This window comes from Netta rufina (assembly GCF_964035555.1).
Source record: "Netta rufina genome assembly, chromosome: 28".
NCBI classification, from domain to species: Eukaryota; Metazoa; Chordata; class Aves; order Anseriformes; family Anatidae; genus Netta; species Netta rufina.
Window position 1 is genome coordinate 5,887,200 of NC_140152.1, and position 17,034 is coordinate 5,904,233.

The window sequence follows — 17,034 nt, forward strand, 5'->3', positions numbered from 1 at the left end:
TCTGGGATCGATGCCATGCTCAGACAACTGCTGTGCCCAGCTTCCAGGTGGGCCCTGCTCTGTGTGTGCACGGACACAGGTGCTGTACCTGCCCCAATTTTGCCCCAAGACACGATGAGGGATGGGATGGCTACCCCCATCTAGACTGCCCCAACTCTTTAGGGTCAGGCTAGGCTGGCAGTGCTGCCCCAGCATGTCATGCAGGGCTGGAGGTGACACCTGAGTCTTCTGTAGCTTATAGCCTCTGGAGTCACTGCAGTGGGCACAGCTGCTGGAAAAGAATGTGGGCTCGATGTCTTCGCAGGGAGTCAGGAACTGGGTTTGCAAGTGAAAATGTGCGTGGCTGGGGTCACCTCAGAGGTCCCTGGCCAGGAGCCATGTGCCCACCTGCTGTGCAGCACAAACCTCTCACAGGACCGGCAAAGGGCAGCAGCAGCAGCCTCATCCCTCGCAGGAGTGCAGAGATGGGCACTGTGGCCAGCCAAGAACTGTGACTGTTTCCAGCCTGGCAGCAAGAAGAGCTCTGCTGTGCCTCTGGGCACGGGTCTGCACCTGCACTGACAGCCCTAGCACCACCGTGTGCAACGGGAGGTACGACAGAATGATGACTCTGGTGTCTGGTGCCACCATGGCATCTGGCCAAACCCTTTGGGTAAGAGCAGAGCGACTGCAGTGCCATGTGGGTTGTGCTCCAGCAAAACCAAGTTCCTTGCACAGCGGCGGTGCCCATCACAGTAGACACTGCCAGGAGGCTGAGCAGCAGCTTCCAGATGCCTTTGTGTCCTATTGTCTCCAGTGGGGTCTGGATTACACCTGAATGTAAGCAGCATGATTCGTTTCCTCTTCCTTTCTGGGACAAAAAGGCTGCATCCTTCCAGGAACCTTTTTGAAAAAGAACATTTTGCAACAGAACAGATTTGCAAGAATCACTTCAACGGCCTGGAACTGTGTCATCACCCTGAGGGCAGAGTGGGGTGGAGCCTGCCCCAAGCCCTGTGAAGTTCAGCACAGCTGGGGAAAGGAATCCCAGCAGCTCGCAGCTCTCCCGCATCTGGAAAAGGGGAATAACCCACGCTCTGTCCTGGGGGTCATCAACATTAGAGAAGGAAGGGCCCCGGGAAGCCGGGCTCACAGCGGTCACCCCTCTCCCTCTGCCGCTGGGCTGGGGCAGCGCTCCCAGGGGCGGGCTGGGCCCGGCCGAGCAGCGCCGCCGGCACCGGGAGGGCGAGACCAGGCCCGGAAAAACGCCCGGCCCCGGAACGGCCCCGCGCCCGCCGGGGGCTCGCCCCGCTCCCCGCGGCTGCCCCCGCTCCTCCTCCCGGCCGGGGGAAAGCAGAGCGCCGCCCGCGGCTCACGGCCCGCCGGGGCTCGGCCCCTCCGTCCGCAATAAACCGTGCTGAAAGCCCCGCTCGCTCCGCCTTTATTTTCGTCCGCCAGGCGCCGCCCGGGCTGCAGGGGGCCGGGTCCCGCCGCGGGAGGCCGGGCGGGGAAGGCCCGGGGCGGGCGGAGGCCCCCTGCAGGCCACCCCCGTGCCCCCGAACCACAGCTCCCGGCGCCGCCCCCCCCCAGCCGCCGAACTACAGCTCCCGGCGCACCCCGCGGCCGGGCGGTGCGCGTGGCGTCACGCCGCTCCGTGCGTGTGGCGTGACGTCACGCCGCTCCGTGCCGGGCCGTGCGTGCCGGGGCCGCAGCGGCGGGCGGGGGCCGGGGCCGCGGCGATGCTGGAGGAGGCGGGCGAGGTGCTGGAGTCGGTGCTGAAGGCCTCGTGCCTGCCGCTCAGCTTCCTGCTCTTCGTGCCCGCCGTGCTCCTGCTGCTGGGCCCGCCGCCCGCCGCCGAGGCCGCCCACGAGTTCACGGTGTACCGCATGCAGCAGTACGAGCTGGGCGGGCAGCCCTACGGTGAGGCGGGGCCCGCTCCTCCGCCACGGGGAGGGGGGAGGCGCCGCGGGGGGGGGGAGGAGGCCTTGGGGGGGTCCCGGCGCGGCTCAGCCTCGCCGCCTGGCCCCGCTCGGTCCCCGCAGGCTCCAGTCCGGGGGCTGAGCCCCGCGCCGCCGCCGCGGGCAGAGCGGCCGCGGCCATCTCGCTCGGCCGGGGGCTGGGCCGCGAGCTCCGCTTTCTTCCCTCGCCCGCGGCTCCGTGCCCGGGCCGGTTCCGCTGCGCCTCGTCCGTCCCAGCTGCGCCTCGCGGCTGCAGCGCCGCCTGCTGGGGAGGCCTCCTGCGGTTCTTCCCTTGTGTTGGCCTCGGCCTCCGGTTCTTCTGGTTGTATCTGGCCTGCCGCTTGTGCAAGGCCTTCCCTCGAGTCCGAGCCGTGACCTGCTCTGGGAATCTCGGCAGTGCCGTAACTCTCAGCCTCCACCCCCTCGTCCTTGCCAGCCCAGAACCAAGCGTTTTATCTGAGTCTTCTGCAGACGTTTGTTCTGTATCGGGGCACGCATTCTGCCTGTGAGTGGCTCTTCCGTGGTGGCTGTTCTGTGGCCTAAGTTTCAGACTCCTGATAACAGTTGAGAATTTCAGGCACATGTTTATTTTATGCTCAGTCTCTAGATCTTTCAGGGCTTCATAAGATTAAACATCAGCAGAAGTTACGAAATGCAAGCCGTGCCCGCACGCTTTGTGAATACAACAGATTCTACTTCTGAATATCTGAAATTATCTCTGGGTTCTGCCATCGCAGTATCTCTAACTGTGTCCACATTTTGAAAGCTCCGTTGTTGAGAACATCACTGAATCACAGTTTGCATTGTTTAGGCATCGTTGTTTGGGGATGATGGAGTAGTTATCCATATTATGAATTGTTCCTGTGGTCTGAGGGGCCTGTAATTAATACTTGTTTGTTTCGTGGAGTGGGAGCTCTGTGTGGAGACTTCAGTGTGCATTACCTCTTTGTGTGTGTGGCCCTCACTGATACCATGCAGTAGAAGAACAAGTCCGTTCTTGGTTTAGCTGATTTGACCTTTGATGAGATCAAACTAGCGTTAGAGTCCTGCTGAGCCACATTTAAACCTAGCTGTTAGTGGCTGCCTGCTTTGGCGTAGTCTGAGATGCCTTCTGGAGGACCTTATCTTACCTTGCCTGTTTATGACCTCAGTGTGATGAAGTCTTCAATGTAGGTGCCAGGATTGCGGGAGAAGAAAGTGGTTCAGAGCATTTTAAATTGTAGGGTAGCTTTGAACATGCCTGCCTATACCAGACGATCTTCTCTTGTGGTCCTCTCTTCCAGAACCCTGGAGCTGCTGGCAAGCTTCTGGCCTGCTGTTGTGTCAAGTACTGTACTGTTACGTGGGTGACTCAAGATACTGAAGTTGAGAGCAGGAGGCAGTTTTGATTTTGTCTGTTACGGAGGCGTTCTGGTGGATGATTGAGAACATCCCTTTGGATGGATGTGGGGTGGCTTTGTTGTGTCCTTTCACAGACAGAAAAGACAGACCTGTTGTCCCCCTTGGACAAGGGGAAGAGATGAACTTAGCTTGCTGCAGGTCCTAGCTGCTCTGAAGTTTGTTGGGCTGTGACCAAGACTGTTTTGAGAAGGAGCTAGGCACAGCAAAGGGGATGTGATGAAATCGCTTCCTAAACCTCCCCCTGCTTTCTTTCCGCAGGCACCAGGAGTGCAGTGCTTAACACGGAGGCCCGCACAGTAGAAGCGGATGTGCTCAGCCGCCGCTGTGTCATGATGCGGCTGGTGGATTTCTCCTATGAGCAGTACCAGAAGGCTCTTCGCCAGTCAGCTGGGGCTGTGGTGATCATCTTGCCACGGTCTATTTCTTCTGTCCCACAGGATGTTGTAAGGGTAAAACAAACAACCAACCAAACCAAAAAAAAACAACAACAATGTTCCCTTTCTCTTCTGGTTGGAGATGTATTTGAGGGGGGGAGGGGAGGCTTGGATTGCTGCAGGACTGAAAGTTCCTGTTGTAATGCATGGCAGATCACATTCTGATTTTGAAACTGACCTTTCTCTCTGATTTTGTTTCTCTGCTCTCTTGCACATTTAGCAGATACTAATTTTTTTGTCTTGCTTAAATCCTCAGCAATTCATGGAGATAGAGCCAGAAATGCTTGCTATGGAAACCATTGTGCCAGTCTACTTTGCAGTGGAAGATGAAGAGCTGCTATCTATCTATGAACAAACACGGGCTGCTTCTGCATCACAGGGATCTGCCTCAGCTGCGGAAGGTGAGTTCTAGTGGGGGAAAAGTTTACAGGAAGACGGTCCTGATCCCACCTGCAGGAGCTATCTTCTGTGTTGTATGCACCACAGTAAGCATTCTGTTGCCTTTATGTTTATTCTGTCTTTGTTAAAGTTCTCTGAGGTCTACTGGAATAAAAACATGGTACAAGAGTGTCTTATTCTGGAAGTGTAGTTGCATGGGAGTGCAACTTCATGCTGTTGCGAGTAAGACAGAAGGCAAGACTCAAGTTGAAAACAACACTGAAGGTGTTAAGTGACTACAGTTGTGGACAAAAGCTGAAGCTTTTTGTCTGACCACAAATCACTTCAGTGCTTCCTTGTGTTCCCCACTACATTATTAGTGGCCTGCTGATCATGATGAGCTTTAAGTCTGTTGGAGAAAAGTTTTTGGTTTAGCTAGTTTGAAACGTGGGGATTTCCGAACAGAATGAAAGTGTAAGGTCACCAGGATCCCACATCGGTACATAAACACAAGTGACAGGGATAAAGTGCCTTAAAACTAATCTCTCCAGTGCTCGGTTAGCAAGGACGATAAAGGGACAAAACTTCCCCAGCTGTACCTGTCTTTTTTGTTCTAGTTTTGCTGCACACTGCAACTGCCAATGGCTTCCAGATGGTGACCAGTGGGGCTCAGAGCAAAGCCATCAATGACTGGCTTATACCCAGCGTAGAGGTGAGTTCTGAATAGATCCAAACTGGAGATACTGGTGTGACGCCACCTTTATGGAGACCTCATCAGGCATTTGGACTAATGGGGGAAGTCAGGGGATTCTCCTCCAGTGTCTGAAGTATTTCAGAACTGAGACCACTGGAGCGTCATGCAAGGGGAGATGCTGAGTGACGCTGATCCCATTCCTCCGCAGGGAAGGCTGACGGGGCTGGGTGGAGAAGATCTACCCACTGTTGTGATAGTTGCGCACTATGATTCCTTCGGAGTGGCCCCAGTGAGTATTTTTTCCTGCAGCTCTCCTCCTGTCTGTACCTTTTTCCCCTGTGGCATCAGACCCTGTTTATTTTTTTTTCTTGGTCTTAAGGACCAGGGGTCTAAGTGGGGCGTGGTGGTGTGTTAAAGGCAGGGTTGCTACTTTGTGTCCCGCTTTGTCCTGCAGTGGCTGTCACACGGTGCTGACTCCAATGGCAGTGGTATTTCAGTGCTGCTGGAACTAGCCAGGCTGTTCTCACGGCTCTACACTTACAGACGAACTCATGCTGGGTAAGCCATTGCCCTCTTCTTGGTTGAATGTATGTAGCTGAGATCAGGTAAAGAAGGGCTTTTTCTCTAGACCCGTAGCAGTCCTTTGCTTCCTTCCCTGTTTTGCTGTCTTCCAAGCACAGCAGTTGTTAAAGGCTGAGCTCTTTCCTTTGGTTTCTTTAAGGTAGATCTACATAGCTGTAGGAGCAAGTGGAGGGAATGATGTGAGAACCAGATTCCATCCTCAAGCACTGGGAACTCCTCTACTTTGCCCCTGTCTTGCCACTACCTTCCTATGTGGCACATAGTAAACATTCGTTAATGGGCAGTTTGCCTTGGATGTTGGCTGCTAACTGTTGTGATTTCACCCCACCTCTAAGTCTGAATAAATCAGTTCTGTAACCATGAAGTGTCGTGTGCTAACACTTTCCCGTTGTCTTTGATGGGCAGGTATAACTTACTGTTCTTTGCATCTGGAGGTGGCAAGTTTAATTATCAAGGAACCAAGCGATGGCTGGAAGACAATTTGGACCACACTGGTGAGTTAAGGAGCTGACATTCCAGTATGTTCCCTGGCAAGGCCTCTTAATATCATTGTGATAAGTGTCTCATATGCCAGAATCCTCTTGTGCAGGCCCGTGTGCGTGTCTCTATGAAACTCCGAGCACAAAGCATAGCCTGAAAGTTTTGGATTTTTCCGTTGCAGATTCCAGCCTGTTGCAGGACAATGTAGCGTTTGTTCTCTGCCTTGACACTCTAGGCCGAGGCAATAGCCTTCATCTTCATGTCTCCAAGCCTCCCAAGGAAGGGACCTTACAGCATGCATTTCTGAGAGAACTGGAGCTGGTAATGAAAAGCATGTTGGGCAGGTGGGAACTTGGGACTTAACCATGGGGAGCTGCAGCTCTCTGTGATAGAAAGGGAGTAAGACATCACCAAAGAGTGCGCTGCTGAAATATTTTGTATGTTGCTTCTGGTCACTTGATTTGGAGCGCAAGCATTGTCACACCACAGTGCTGAATGAAGCACGGTAGATGTGCATTTCCTGCTGTGCTTCCTTATAGGTTGTGGCTTGCAAAAGCTACCCAAGTGATTTCTGTAGTGACATTAAAACATCTTTTTAATGACATCAGCTGCATCTTACAGGTCAAGTATATTTACCTTTGGTAGCCAAAAAATAAAAAAGAATTGGGTATAGATGGATTGGACTGTGCAAGATGGGATAGTGCAATGGGAAGCACAACACCCTTGAATGGCTTGGCCTTTCCCTCAGGTTGTTGCCAGCCAGTTCCCAGAAGTGAAGTTTTCCATGGTGCACAAGAAGATAAACTTGGCTGAGGACATGCTGGCATGGGAACACGAGCGTTTTGCGATCCGACGCTTGCCAGCGTTCACCATCTCCCATTTGGAGAGCCACCGGGACAGTCTGCGCAACAGCATCATGGACAGGAGGTTAGAGGCCTTGGGGAAGGCTGCAGCTGAAATCCCGCCCCTAAAAGCAAATTGGCCTTGTGGTGGTACTGTTCTGACAGTCACAGGACGGGGGAGAAACCGTGGGGAGTTAGGCTCTGGATTAAGTCTTATGCATAATGCAGTTCAAAAGGGTGGTGGCTGGAGGAAGCTGGTCCTATTGACAAGTGCATAATCCCCCCTTTTTCTTTAGGGCACGAGTAGACACTAAGGCACTAACCAGGAATACTAGGATCATTGCTGAGGCTTTGACAAGGGTCATCTACAACTTGACAGACAAGGTAAGAGCTGCCCATCCTGCAGTGCTAGCCAGGCTTGTCCTGCCCACCCAGGCTTGCTCTCACTGGCAGCCTCTTTTTTCCCTTGCAGGGAGCACCTGCAGATCTGCAGATCTTCACAGATCAGATGGTAAGTACAGCATGTTTTTGTAACCTGTGGAGAGGAGGGATTAGGAGCTTGGGGGAGTTCTGGTCTCAGCACATGTGATGAACTCCCTTTCTTTGGTGATATTTTTCTGCAGCAGATCCAGCAGGAGCAACTTGAATCAGTGATGGACTGGCTGAGCAGTCAGCCCAGGGCTGCTCAGCTGATTGATAAAGACAGCACCTTTCTCAGCACCTTAGAATACTATATGGGTCGCTACCTGAAAGATGTCAAACAGCATCATGTAAAGGCAGACAAACGGTAAGAAGAGAGATGAAAGAACCAGCTGGGGCATGTAAACTCACCCCTCCCTCCAACGAGTCTTGACTGAGCTGCGGCTTTTCTGATTTCTTGGTATATGGCTAGAAGTGATTGCTTCTTTCTGCTCTCTTGTCAGTTTTGGTTCGTGCTCTGTTTTGCTAGAGAAAGCTCTTTATCATTCAACACAGTAACAAGCCTCAGCAGTTCCCTCCATCTGAAGAGCTTGTTTTTTCCCTACTTTGGTTCCACCCCTTCCGCTCTGAGTGCTGCTTCTCTTTGCAGGAAAGAACTAAGGTCCCTTAGAAAGCTTTCTTTGTGAAGAGGCAGCTTCCTTCCTGTCTAACCTGCTTCAGTTAAGGCAGTTTCATGAACCCAGCAAGGCATTGTCTGTGTGTCCCTTAAACGATCAGCATGTTCAGAATTTCATCCTTGGGCTTCTACCTCTATAAAAAGAAAAACCTGACGACAAAAATAAGTTCCAAACGGTTAGGCGAGATCATACTACCTCTCTGTCGTTGGGTTAACTTACTGGGAGCAGAGGTCTGGGCTGTTCTTTCTGCACTGTCTAGAAATGCAATGTATCCTGAAGAATTTCTGCTTTCCACAGGGACCCAGAGTTTGTTTTCTATGACCAGCTGAAACAGGTGATGAATGCATACAGGTATGGCCCTTGGGCACGTTGGGCTGTGGTCTGTCTCTGTGGCAGTAGCTGTTGTAGCAATTTCATCTGTTCTTTCTTTATCGTAGGGTGAAGCCAGCGATCTTTGACCTCCTCCTGGCTGTCTGTATTGCAGCCTACCTTGGTGTTGCCTACGTTGCAGTGCAGGTAGGAGAAAAGAAGCAGGAAATGAACTTTATTTTCCTCTTAAATCCAATTAGCCACAGTGACTGGGAATCTCAGTGTTTGCTTGGTTCACTGTTATATTCTTGAAACTACTAGCATCAGTGGTACAGATCTGCACAAACATTTTTGTAAGCCACCATTTTCTGTACAACCTCAGTTAACTGGCTTTGTTATAGTAATTCCTTAATTCCTCTTAATTAACAAAGTCCCATTCTGTCCTCACATTGAGAGTGCTTGTAGGTGATGCAAACGAGGAATTGCATTTGTGCATTATTACTGTTTTAAGCCTTCTATTAAACTTTCAATCCTTGTGTAGAACAGAGTAATTTTTATTAGAACTTAAAAGGACTCACGGCTACTTATTTTCCTTCCGTTTCCAGCATTTTGGCCTCCTTTACAAGATGATACAGAGATTATCCCTTAAAGCCAAGCAGCAGTGAAGCAACAAATCATGATCCTTACAGCAGCACTGAGCCATCGGTGAGCCCATCAGGAACCTTCTGCCTTCCAGTGAATCCTGCTGTTTCTGTTCCTCTCTCTCCTCTTTACTACTCTAGAGAGGGGAGGAAGGCAGAAAGAAAACGAAATTTCAACTCCTGTGCACCTTTCAGGTGCTTTTTTTCCACTTACTTGCACCATGCCTGTTTTACTTTGCTTTTTTGCAAGGGAGAAGCTCAGACTTCAGACGTTTGTACAGGTTGTTTAAATGCTGAACAGCTGATGCTGAGCAGCTTTTATGAGGGTAGAACAAAGTCCAGCACATTCATGGACATACGTGCCGTACAGCCAACTTGGAAGCTGAAACTACAGAGCAGATGTATTACCTCTGCCCAGCAAACAAGGACTCAGAGCACTTGCTTAAAAGAAAAGAAAATGTGCATATGCAAATTAAAGAGAATGCTATTAGTATGTTTTCTTATGGCACCTCTTCCTTAAGTTCACTGCCTGGCTTTAGGAAGGTGTGCTGAGCAAGCCGTATCTCCAGCAAGCATCTTTTTGCATTTTGTTTAGACAGTGCAATAACTCATTCCCTTTTCAGAGGTGCACTGTAAACAGTTTTGACTGTTATAGAGGGAATGAGGAAAGAGTGTTAGAACGGGTTCCTGCAGTAGGGTTCTTACCAGGACATATTGTCCTGCCTCTATTGGAGGATGCATTTTGCTGTGTACTTGATTTCTCTTAAAGCTTGCCCTTGAACAGTTTGCTGCTGCCACCACTCTGTGCTAAACTCTTGCATGGTTTTTAAGAGGTGTTCTACAGTCCCAAATGCTGCAGGACCATGTTTTGTGGTGTTTCATGTATTTAATCAAGCTGGTTTTATTAATAGCAAGAGCAGCACAGTTCAAGCTGAGCTCTGGTCAATTATTGTTCCTCAGTTTACGCTTCCAGATGGTCCTGGGTTTTGGGCTGTTTTGCTGTGTCCACCTGCATCTCAGGGTCTCATTTCACATTTTTCAGCTCTGTTATTTCTGAAAACACTGTTCCTGGCCTGCATGTATACACAAATTTCCAAAGTGCTTGTCACTGTCTCCTTTCATACTCTGCCCCTAGTATGTAAAAAGGGAGGCAGGTCACTTGGCTATTAGAAAACAAAACAAACAAACAAACAAAACACACAAGTTTTATGAATGTCATGTTAAAAGTGTCAGTTTTGAGGACTGTAACCATGAGATCCTATCTTGGAACTCACTCTTTTACATTTATACTCGGCCAAGCCTTGTCTGTAGTTAGCTCTCGCTGTCCAGAAGCATTGGCAGTCTCGTTGTGAGTGCTGCGTGAAGCTGTTGAGGGCCAGGTAGACAGTTGCTCCAGCACTGCCGTCATCTGAAGTTTAAGCTTTTCTTGCATTCTGCTGACTGAGAGAAGCAGGATGGTACTTCTAGCCAGGTTCTGGTGAGAGGTGGGTATGCTTTCTGGGCAGTGCTGTACTTCATTTACCCTCAGGTTCTTCTGGAATGTATCAAGATTTTTGACTACAAGTCTTAGGCTGGCTGTAGTTCTAGAGGGTGGACTGAATGAAGACCGCTGTCCTGCCACTCAACAATGTCTCCTTGAGACCTTTCTTTAGTTTGCTTCCTCATATGCAGAAAGCTATGACAAGCTATGTTGACTACTTATTTTTTTTTCTTTCTTTTAAACAACTTTTATTTAAAGTAGCATTTCTTACAGAGGCTGAAAGCTCTTGTGGATTTGAATGATGGTGTCACTTTTTTTTGTACACAAGGAAAATTAAAGCTGTGCATCCTTGTGTGCACCACAGCTGCTGTGTGCATGCTCCTTAAAGTTTTTTTTTTTTTTTTTTTTTTTTAAGGCCACTATACATGTGCCATTGTCTGTAGGGTGGGATGACAAAAGCATGGGTTTCCATCCATCTTTGTTTCTTTTGCTGTAGTCTCTTTGGAGTACCTTTGCCCCATTGTGCATGCTTTCTGCTAATGCATAGCAACTTGTACTTTAAAGGGTCTTTTCTTCTCAAGGAGAGCATGCTATTGTCTGTGGCTCCCTGTAATATCAGCAGGTGGCATGGTATCAAGCACTCCTGAAATATCAGCCCTACAGGAAAACTTGCCTTTTTTCTAGCGTGTTTTTTTTTTTTTTAAGCTGTTGAAATATGTCTCTCCGCATGTATGAAGCATTTGTGATGCTTCTCTGCCAAATGAATTTATAATGACTTCAGAAAGTGGTTGCTTGTTCTTGGGTGGCTAGAAGATGAGCTTTGGTTGTGTTCCACTGATCGTTATGCTCTGCACAGAGGGACTGTACGTACTGTGCTCTGGAAAGGTGTAGATCTGGACTGTGTAGGTATAGAACACACACGGTGCAGTGGCTATCTGGAGAGCTTCTCTCTAGGTTCTGAATAGCTGGAAGTGATACCAGAGGCCTCCCGCTGTATTGTATGTTTCTAGCATGTTACTCTTGGACAGGGTGTGTCCCCTCCAGTCCAGCATATTGCTTAACCAAGCTTAATGAAACTCTATTACTTCAATGGAGACAAATAAGAAAGCCAAAATTATTAGTGATCCTGCTTCAGCTCAACTTGATGCGCTTTCAGTTGCCACTACTTGTAGATTTTAGAGGCAGAACAGGCCCAGAGCATTCCTTCCTTGCAGTGAAGACTATCAACCTTCAGTTTTCCAGCTATGTCCTTGGCAGGGCTGTAGCATTAAAGGAAACGCTTTATCTCCTTGTGGCTTAAACAGTAAAATAACTCTTCTGGTGCAGTGCCAGAAGCCAGTGGCAACTGTGTAAGAGAAAGGTTGAAAGAGGTAAATGGAGAAAGTTCATAAACTTCAGGGGCAGCTGGGACAGTGCGTTGTTCTGTCATGCACGAGGGTAATTTATCCCGTAATCTGGTTAGATGTGTTTCATTATAGTTACCTGACTGCCATAGAAAGTATTTCCTGATAGAGATAAGGGTTTATGCTTCTGATCAAAGTGTGTATATGTTGAAACATTCTATACTCAAATCTGAGATAGTCAAATTCCAACTTTATCGTAGCTGCAACAGAGTGCCCATTCTGGGAGTGAACTTAGTTCCAATGTTGCTATGTTTCCTTTGGGAAGTTGACAGAGAAGCATGTAAATAGCCCCTACTATTCTGCTAGGTTTTAAAAGAACAAGAATAATGGTGCTGATGCATACTGCAGCACATCCCATTCCTCCTGTTACCAACATGACACACAGAGGCAGAAATGCAGCAGCTGTTCTGGTACAATAAAGTTCACCACATTACACAAGAGCTCTGTGTAGCAGATCCTTGCACCCCTAATTTTACCTATCCTTTTATCATGAGTTTCCTTGGCCTGGAAGGAAGAAGCATGAAAGTACACGTTATTGTGGGCATTGGGTTTGGGTGATTTTTTTGTTGTTGTTTTGTTTCTGTTTTTTAAATCACACTTGCTCATGTTCATAACACAAACCAAAACAGAGCTGCTCCAACACCTCATGGCCAAGCTTTTAAGCATATTTAAGAGCTGTGCAGTTTGACTTCCTGATCTGAAATAATGGGGGTGCTACCATGTGTCCCAGTAGATTGGGCCTCTGGGTGTTGAAGTGTGGACTCTTTCTTGCTCCCTTTGATTTGCTTAGTTTTCACTTGTAGTTATTGGATAGCAACTTCAAAAGTTGTAATCTGAAAATCTGAAACGTTTGCAGCTCAGGAAAAAGTGTTGATTTATCTAGTAATGTTAACTCATTTATCTCTCGTGTGTCCTCAAGAACGAATGTATATTGAGGTGAATATTTAAAAACTAATAGCAGAGTCAATTCAGTTTATTAACATTTTTCTGATTATAAATGTAATGGTATCTAAGTATTTTAGCATTTTTCATTTCCTTCTTTGTCCCTTTTTCATTTGGAAAAATAAACCAAGTGTGAGTAGGTTTGACGAACGGATTTGTTGGAGAACAATGCGGTGCTGGAAGCTTAAAAAGCTGGGCTATATACAAAAGGGGGGGGGAACGGACCCCCTGCAGAAAGAGAGGACACGCACGTGCTTAGGGGCAGGCGGCCGGCATCCCTTCTACGCTGCCACCAGTAACAGAGTTTGTCAGAAAACCTTACAGAGCCCGAGCCAGCTGCCAGCACCCCGAAGCGAGCAAATCCCCGGTTCCCGGCTGTTCCGAGGCAGCTCGGCGGGGCGAGGGCCGGCCCGCTCCGTGGGGCAGCTGAGCGGGAGGCCGCCGCGCCCGATCCCTGCGGCCGTCCGGGGGGGCTCCGCCTGCTGCGGCCCCTCCGCCCCCGGGCCGAGCCCCGGCCCCGCCGGCCGGGCCCCTCGGCGGCCGCTGCAGCGGGGCGCCCCAGGCCGGCCCCTCCCGGCGGCCCGGGGGCGGGCGGCTGCGGGCGCTGCGCTCCGCCGGGGGCGAGAGGGGCCGGGCCGGGCGCTGCCGGCGGGGAGAGCGGGGTCGAGCGGCCCGGGGGAGGACGGGGGGGGGAGGTCACCGCGGCCACCGCCCCGGGGCGCGGGGGGAGCCGCCCGGCCGCCGCTTCACCGCCGGGGGCGGCCCCGGGCCCGGCCTCCCTCGGGTCGTGGGGGGGCGCCCGGCAGCCGCGGTGCGCGCTGGCTACGGGACGAAGGGCTGCGGCTCCTTCCCCGTGGTTGTTGCAGCTGGTGGTCCCTCTTTCTAGACAAGAAAGAAAGAAGGAAAGAAAGAGATGTCTTCTAAGGCAGAGAAAAGGCCAAAAAATGAGGCCAGACCTCTGGGGGTGACAGCAAAGCCCCAGGGTTAAGACAGCGAAGAAGAGGATACTCAGGGCCTGGCTCCAGAATGCACCTTCCTGCCCCTCGTACGGGGCTCCCCGCTGGCACCTCCTGTGCTGGGACGGAGTGTTTCCTAGCTGGGCTGACTTCCTGGGGCGCACCTTGGCTGCCTGCTGTTCCTCCATCACTCCTCCTGCTGTGAATAACCCAGAGCCCGTCAGGCTGCAGAGGAGCTCGTCATGGGGCTGGGCTTAATGCTGGTTCTGTACACCTGCAGACTGGGAAGATGCGATACGTCCGAGTGTCCTGCTTCAGGGGGAAGGTCCTCGTGGACATCAGGGAGTTCTATGTGGACAAGGAGGGAGACATGAAGCTGGGGAGGAAAGGTACAGCTACCTTCTTTAGGCAGTGGTTCTGCCTCTGGCTTAGCATTGCCTTCTCAGCACTAGGGAGATCTGTGTGTGCCACGCTGAGCGGCTGGGGTGCTGAGCAAACAGCTCAGAGCGTTTAGAGCTTTCTCAGTGTGTGGCAAAAGCTGAAGAAAGCACAAAGCAGGGGTGAGTACAAGCCTCTGGTGAGATCTCGAGGTTGGCGTGACTACTATGAGGAGAGGTGCTGGCAGCTGCTGTGAAGGACTCTGGTTCCACCTCTCATCAACAGTCCCTTCTTGGGCTGTTGGCAGGGGCAGAACTGTGTGGTGGAGGAGGCTGAAATCACTGCCTCTGCTGCCTACTAGTCCTAGTGTCCTACTGCTAACAGACAAACTTCTCTTTTGGTATTGATGATGCTGAGGACAGAAAGGTGGCATTTTGTAGGTTTGCCTGTAATCCAATGGTGGAGCTGTGTTTGACAAGGAGAGCCTCTCAGAAACAAATCCATCCTTCCCCTTCCGCATGGAGGTGGAAATGTTAAGACTCTCCTGGATCCCTGCTGAGACTTCCATGTCACTGGGTTAGGTGTGCCTTTTCCTGGCAATTTGATGATGCGATAGAGTGGCACAACTTGGTGGCTCATTGCAGCAGTGCAACCTGAGCAGGCAATGCAAGCAAAGGGAGCTGCAACAGAGAAAACACATTTTTCTTCAGAGCTCTTTAACTCATGAGTCACTGTTTAGTGTAGGCCTTTTGCTTTGAGACTTTGACGATGACTTGCCAGCTTGCCTTAAAGTTCATGGGCTCCAGGCTGTTAGGTCACTCTTCTCTCTTGCCACGTGTGCTGTAGCACTCAGCAAAGATTCAGATAATGTGGGATTCCTTGAGGAACCTTTTGGCCCTTGCTATTGATTTTTGTGTCAAGGCAGATGACTTTCAGCTTGGTTTGCTTCATAACCACTAAACGTGTTTTTCCTTACAGAAATTAATTTTCTTCAGAGAAGTTAAAGCTATGAATTACTCACAAAGAGGAAACTGTTTACGCTGTAATGAAAGTTGGAAGCAGAGCCATGAAGGCTTTCTGTGCCTTTGGAGCAGAGAAGGAAAGGAGCATTGTGGGCTCCTTCCAGGCTGGAAGAAGCACAGCTGCAAAATAAGACACAAGACCTGTTAGAACAGAAATCGTGAAGAAATATTCTTCATTTAAGTAATGCCTCTGCTATTTTTTTTCAGTTCTTGGCCCCTGACTTTTATCTAGAGAAATTAATAAAGCTCAGGCCCTAGTTCTTTAATGTACTTCTTAACAGATCCAAAAGGAACAAGCTGGTAATATCTTGCTGGAACGCACTCAGCAATTCCACCACCATCTTTGTTTCTTAATGGAGATGAAGACCTTATCTCTACTGGATCTAAAAAGAAGCCAATTCTTCTCTAGTGTTGAAGCTATAGTACCAATTTCTTGTTAGCAGCAGGCTTTCTAAATAGAGCTACAGCCGGCACTCCCTTTGGGCAGTGGAAAGGATGGCGTCTGAACTGGGTGAAGCAAGACTTTCCTAGAATCCCTTTCCAGCTCATATCAGTGGGTATTCTTCTAGGGAACAGACTCTAAGGGGCTGTGGGACTCCCTGAAAAGCAACCTGAGCTTACGTTCTCACATTGTGCTTCTGTGATAGCACTGGGTGCTTCTTGATGCGGGTGCTGAAGCACAGATACAACTGCCATGCTCAGAAGGCTACCTCTGTTTCTGGTCTGGGCCTCTATCTCAGATTTCAACTTTCCTTTTGCAGCTAATCTGAAGGAGCCAGTATGGGGGCGCTACTTGGTGCTTACCCCTTACCAGCTCTGAAACCTCTCTTTCCTCTATTTCTAGGGATCGCCCTGTCTGCAGAACAGTGGAACCGGCTGAAGGAAATCATTCCTCATATTGATGCTGCAGTCAAGATATTCTAAGATGAAGAATGTTGGACACCTTCAATCAGTTTCTTTCCCTTTGAATGCACTGAGAATCCTAGGGCCAAGAATTCCTGCCTGGAGTTTTTCCCTCGCCTGGCTGGGGCTTTGTCATTGAGGCGGTGGTAATGCTGAAAAGGCCAGAGACTCTTCTTATTTTCAAGAAGTAGCTTGTAATGAGCAGGTGGAACCAGAGTCACTGCTGTGAAGTAAGACTGAAGCACTTCTGGTCTCAAGCAGCCTTGAGGTCTGTGCCAGTGAGGGAACCATGACTCCAGCCTGGCTTTCCAGGGGTGGATGGCTGGCAGTCTGCCCTGTGGAGTGCTTTGACTGCTCCGCATCTGTTACTGTCTTCCACTTGGTTGGGTGTTGAGTAAGATGGCTTTTGTATACTTCATGTTGGCATCTTCTGTGTTTCTTCCACATGCTGTTTTGGCTATTCCAAGTACTTTCTGTGTTTGCGTGACTTTTTCTTTTTTTTGAGTGCAGCAGTTGTTATACTTCAGCAACTGGTTTGTTTGTAGAGGTTGAACATGTACAATAAATGTGTTTGCATTATAAGAAGGAGAGGTAGCATTTCACAGGCTGGCAACTTAACTCCTTGTTTCAGGCACCGTTCTTTGTAGGTTGCTATTGTATTTCTCTTTTAAGAGAGTGCTCTTTAGTGTTTATTCTTATGACATAGTCCCAATAATCCTGCAGTCAGACGGCAGTCTACTCCAGGCCATGGGAAAGGCAAGCTAGAATGTAAATCATTCAAAGGAGCTTGTAAGTAGGAGGCTTATTAAACAGAGGGGAATTAAAAGCCTAAGATGGAAAGAGGAAAAATTACAAGCTATGGAAAGAGTAGAAAGAGGGTGTTTTCTCCTTGAGCTCTGAACAGTTCACACTCTGATATCGGCTGTGGCAAGCACAGCCTTCCTCAGCAAGACTTTTCCAGACTTTGCAACAGCTTGCGTCTTCCATCTATTTTAGGTTCTTCCCTTGCCCTGGTTTCCATAGTATCCGAATACTTCCTACTCTTAAATATATCCATCTGACACTTGCAACACCTCAGTGAAGTAGGAGGTACTAAGGCCCTTGCTCTGTAGAGGTGCTGGGGCTGCAACAGCTCAGGGTTGTGTGGAAGATGCG

The 17,034-nt window shown here is 49.7% G+C and overlaps 1 protein-coding gene across 3 annotated transcripts; it reads left to right on the forward strand.

Annotated features, from left to right (window-relative positions):
* Positions 1-1,654: 1,654 nt before the first annotated feature.
* Positions 1,655-16,340, forward strand: NCLN (nicalin). 3 transcript variants are annotated; one of them, XM_084302883.1, is made up of 16 exons: positions 1,655-1,899; positions 3,597-3,787; positions 4,029-4,173; positions 4,768-4,862; positions 5,053-5,133; positions 5,299-5,402; positions 5,832-5,920; positions 6,088-6,227; positions 6,655-6,833; positions 7,045-7,132; positions 7,221-7,259; positions 7,372-7,535; positions 8,143-8,196; positions 8,283-8,361; positions 8,760-8,859; positions 15,821-16,340. In XM_084302883.1, the coding sequence occupies exons 1-15, from the start codon at positions 1,719-1,721 to the stop codon at positions 8,817-8,819; spliced, it is 1,689 nt and encodes a 562-aa protein (XP_084159009.1). In that variant the 5' UTR covers positions 1,655-1,718; the 3' UTR covers positions 8,820-8,859; positions 15,821-16,340. The 3 variants fall into 3 exon arrangements, with proteins under 3 accessions (XP_084159009.1, XP_084159010.1, XP_084159008.1); XM_084302884.1 differs by lacking the exon at positions 15,821-16,340 and adding an exon at positions 9,046-12,770; XM_084302882.1 differs by lacking the exon at positions 15,821-16,340 and having other exon boundaries at positions 8,760-12,770.
* The last annotated feature ends 694 nt before the right edge of the window (positions 16,341-17,034 follow it).

What these genes read in the sequence shown, in the direction of transcription:
- NCLN (XM_084302883.1), top strand. Translation starts at nt 1,719, where the DNA reads ATGCTGGAGGAGGCGGGCGAGGTGCTGGAGTCGGTGCTGAAGGCCTCG. An exon ending in AGACAATTTGGACCACACTG is followed by an intron (nt 5,921 to 6,087) that starts GTGAGTTAAGGA and finishes TTTCCGTTGCAG; the next exon opens with ATTCCAGCCTGTTGCAGGAC. An exon ending in AACAGCATCATGGACAGGAG is followed by an intron (nt 6,834 to 7,044) that starts GTTAGAGGCCTT and finishes CTTTTTCTTTAG; the next exon opens with GGCACGAGTAGACACTAAGG.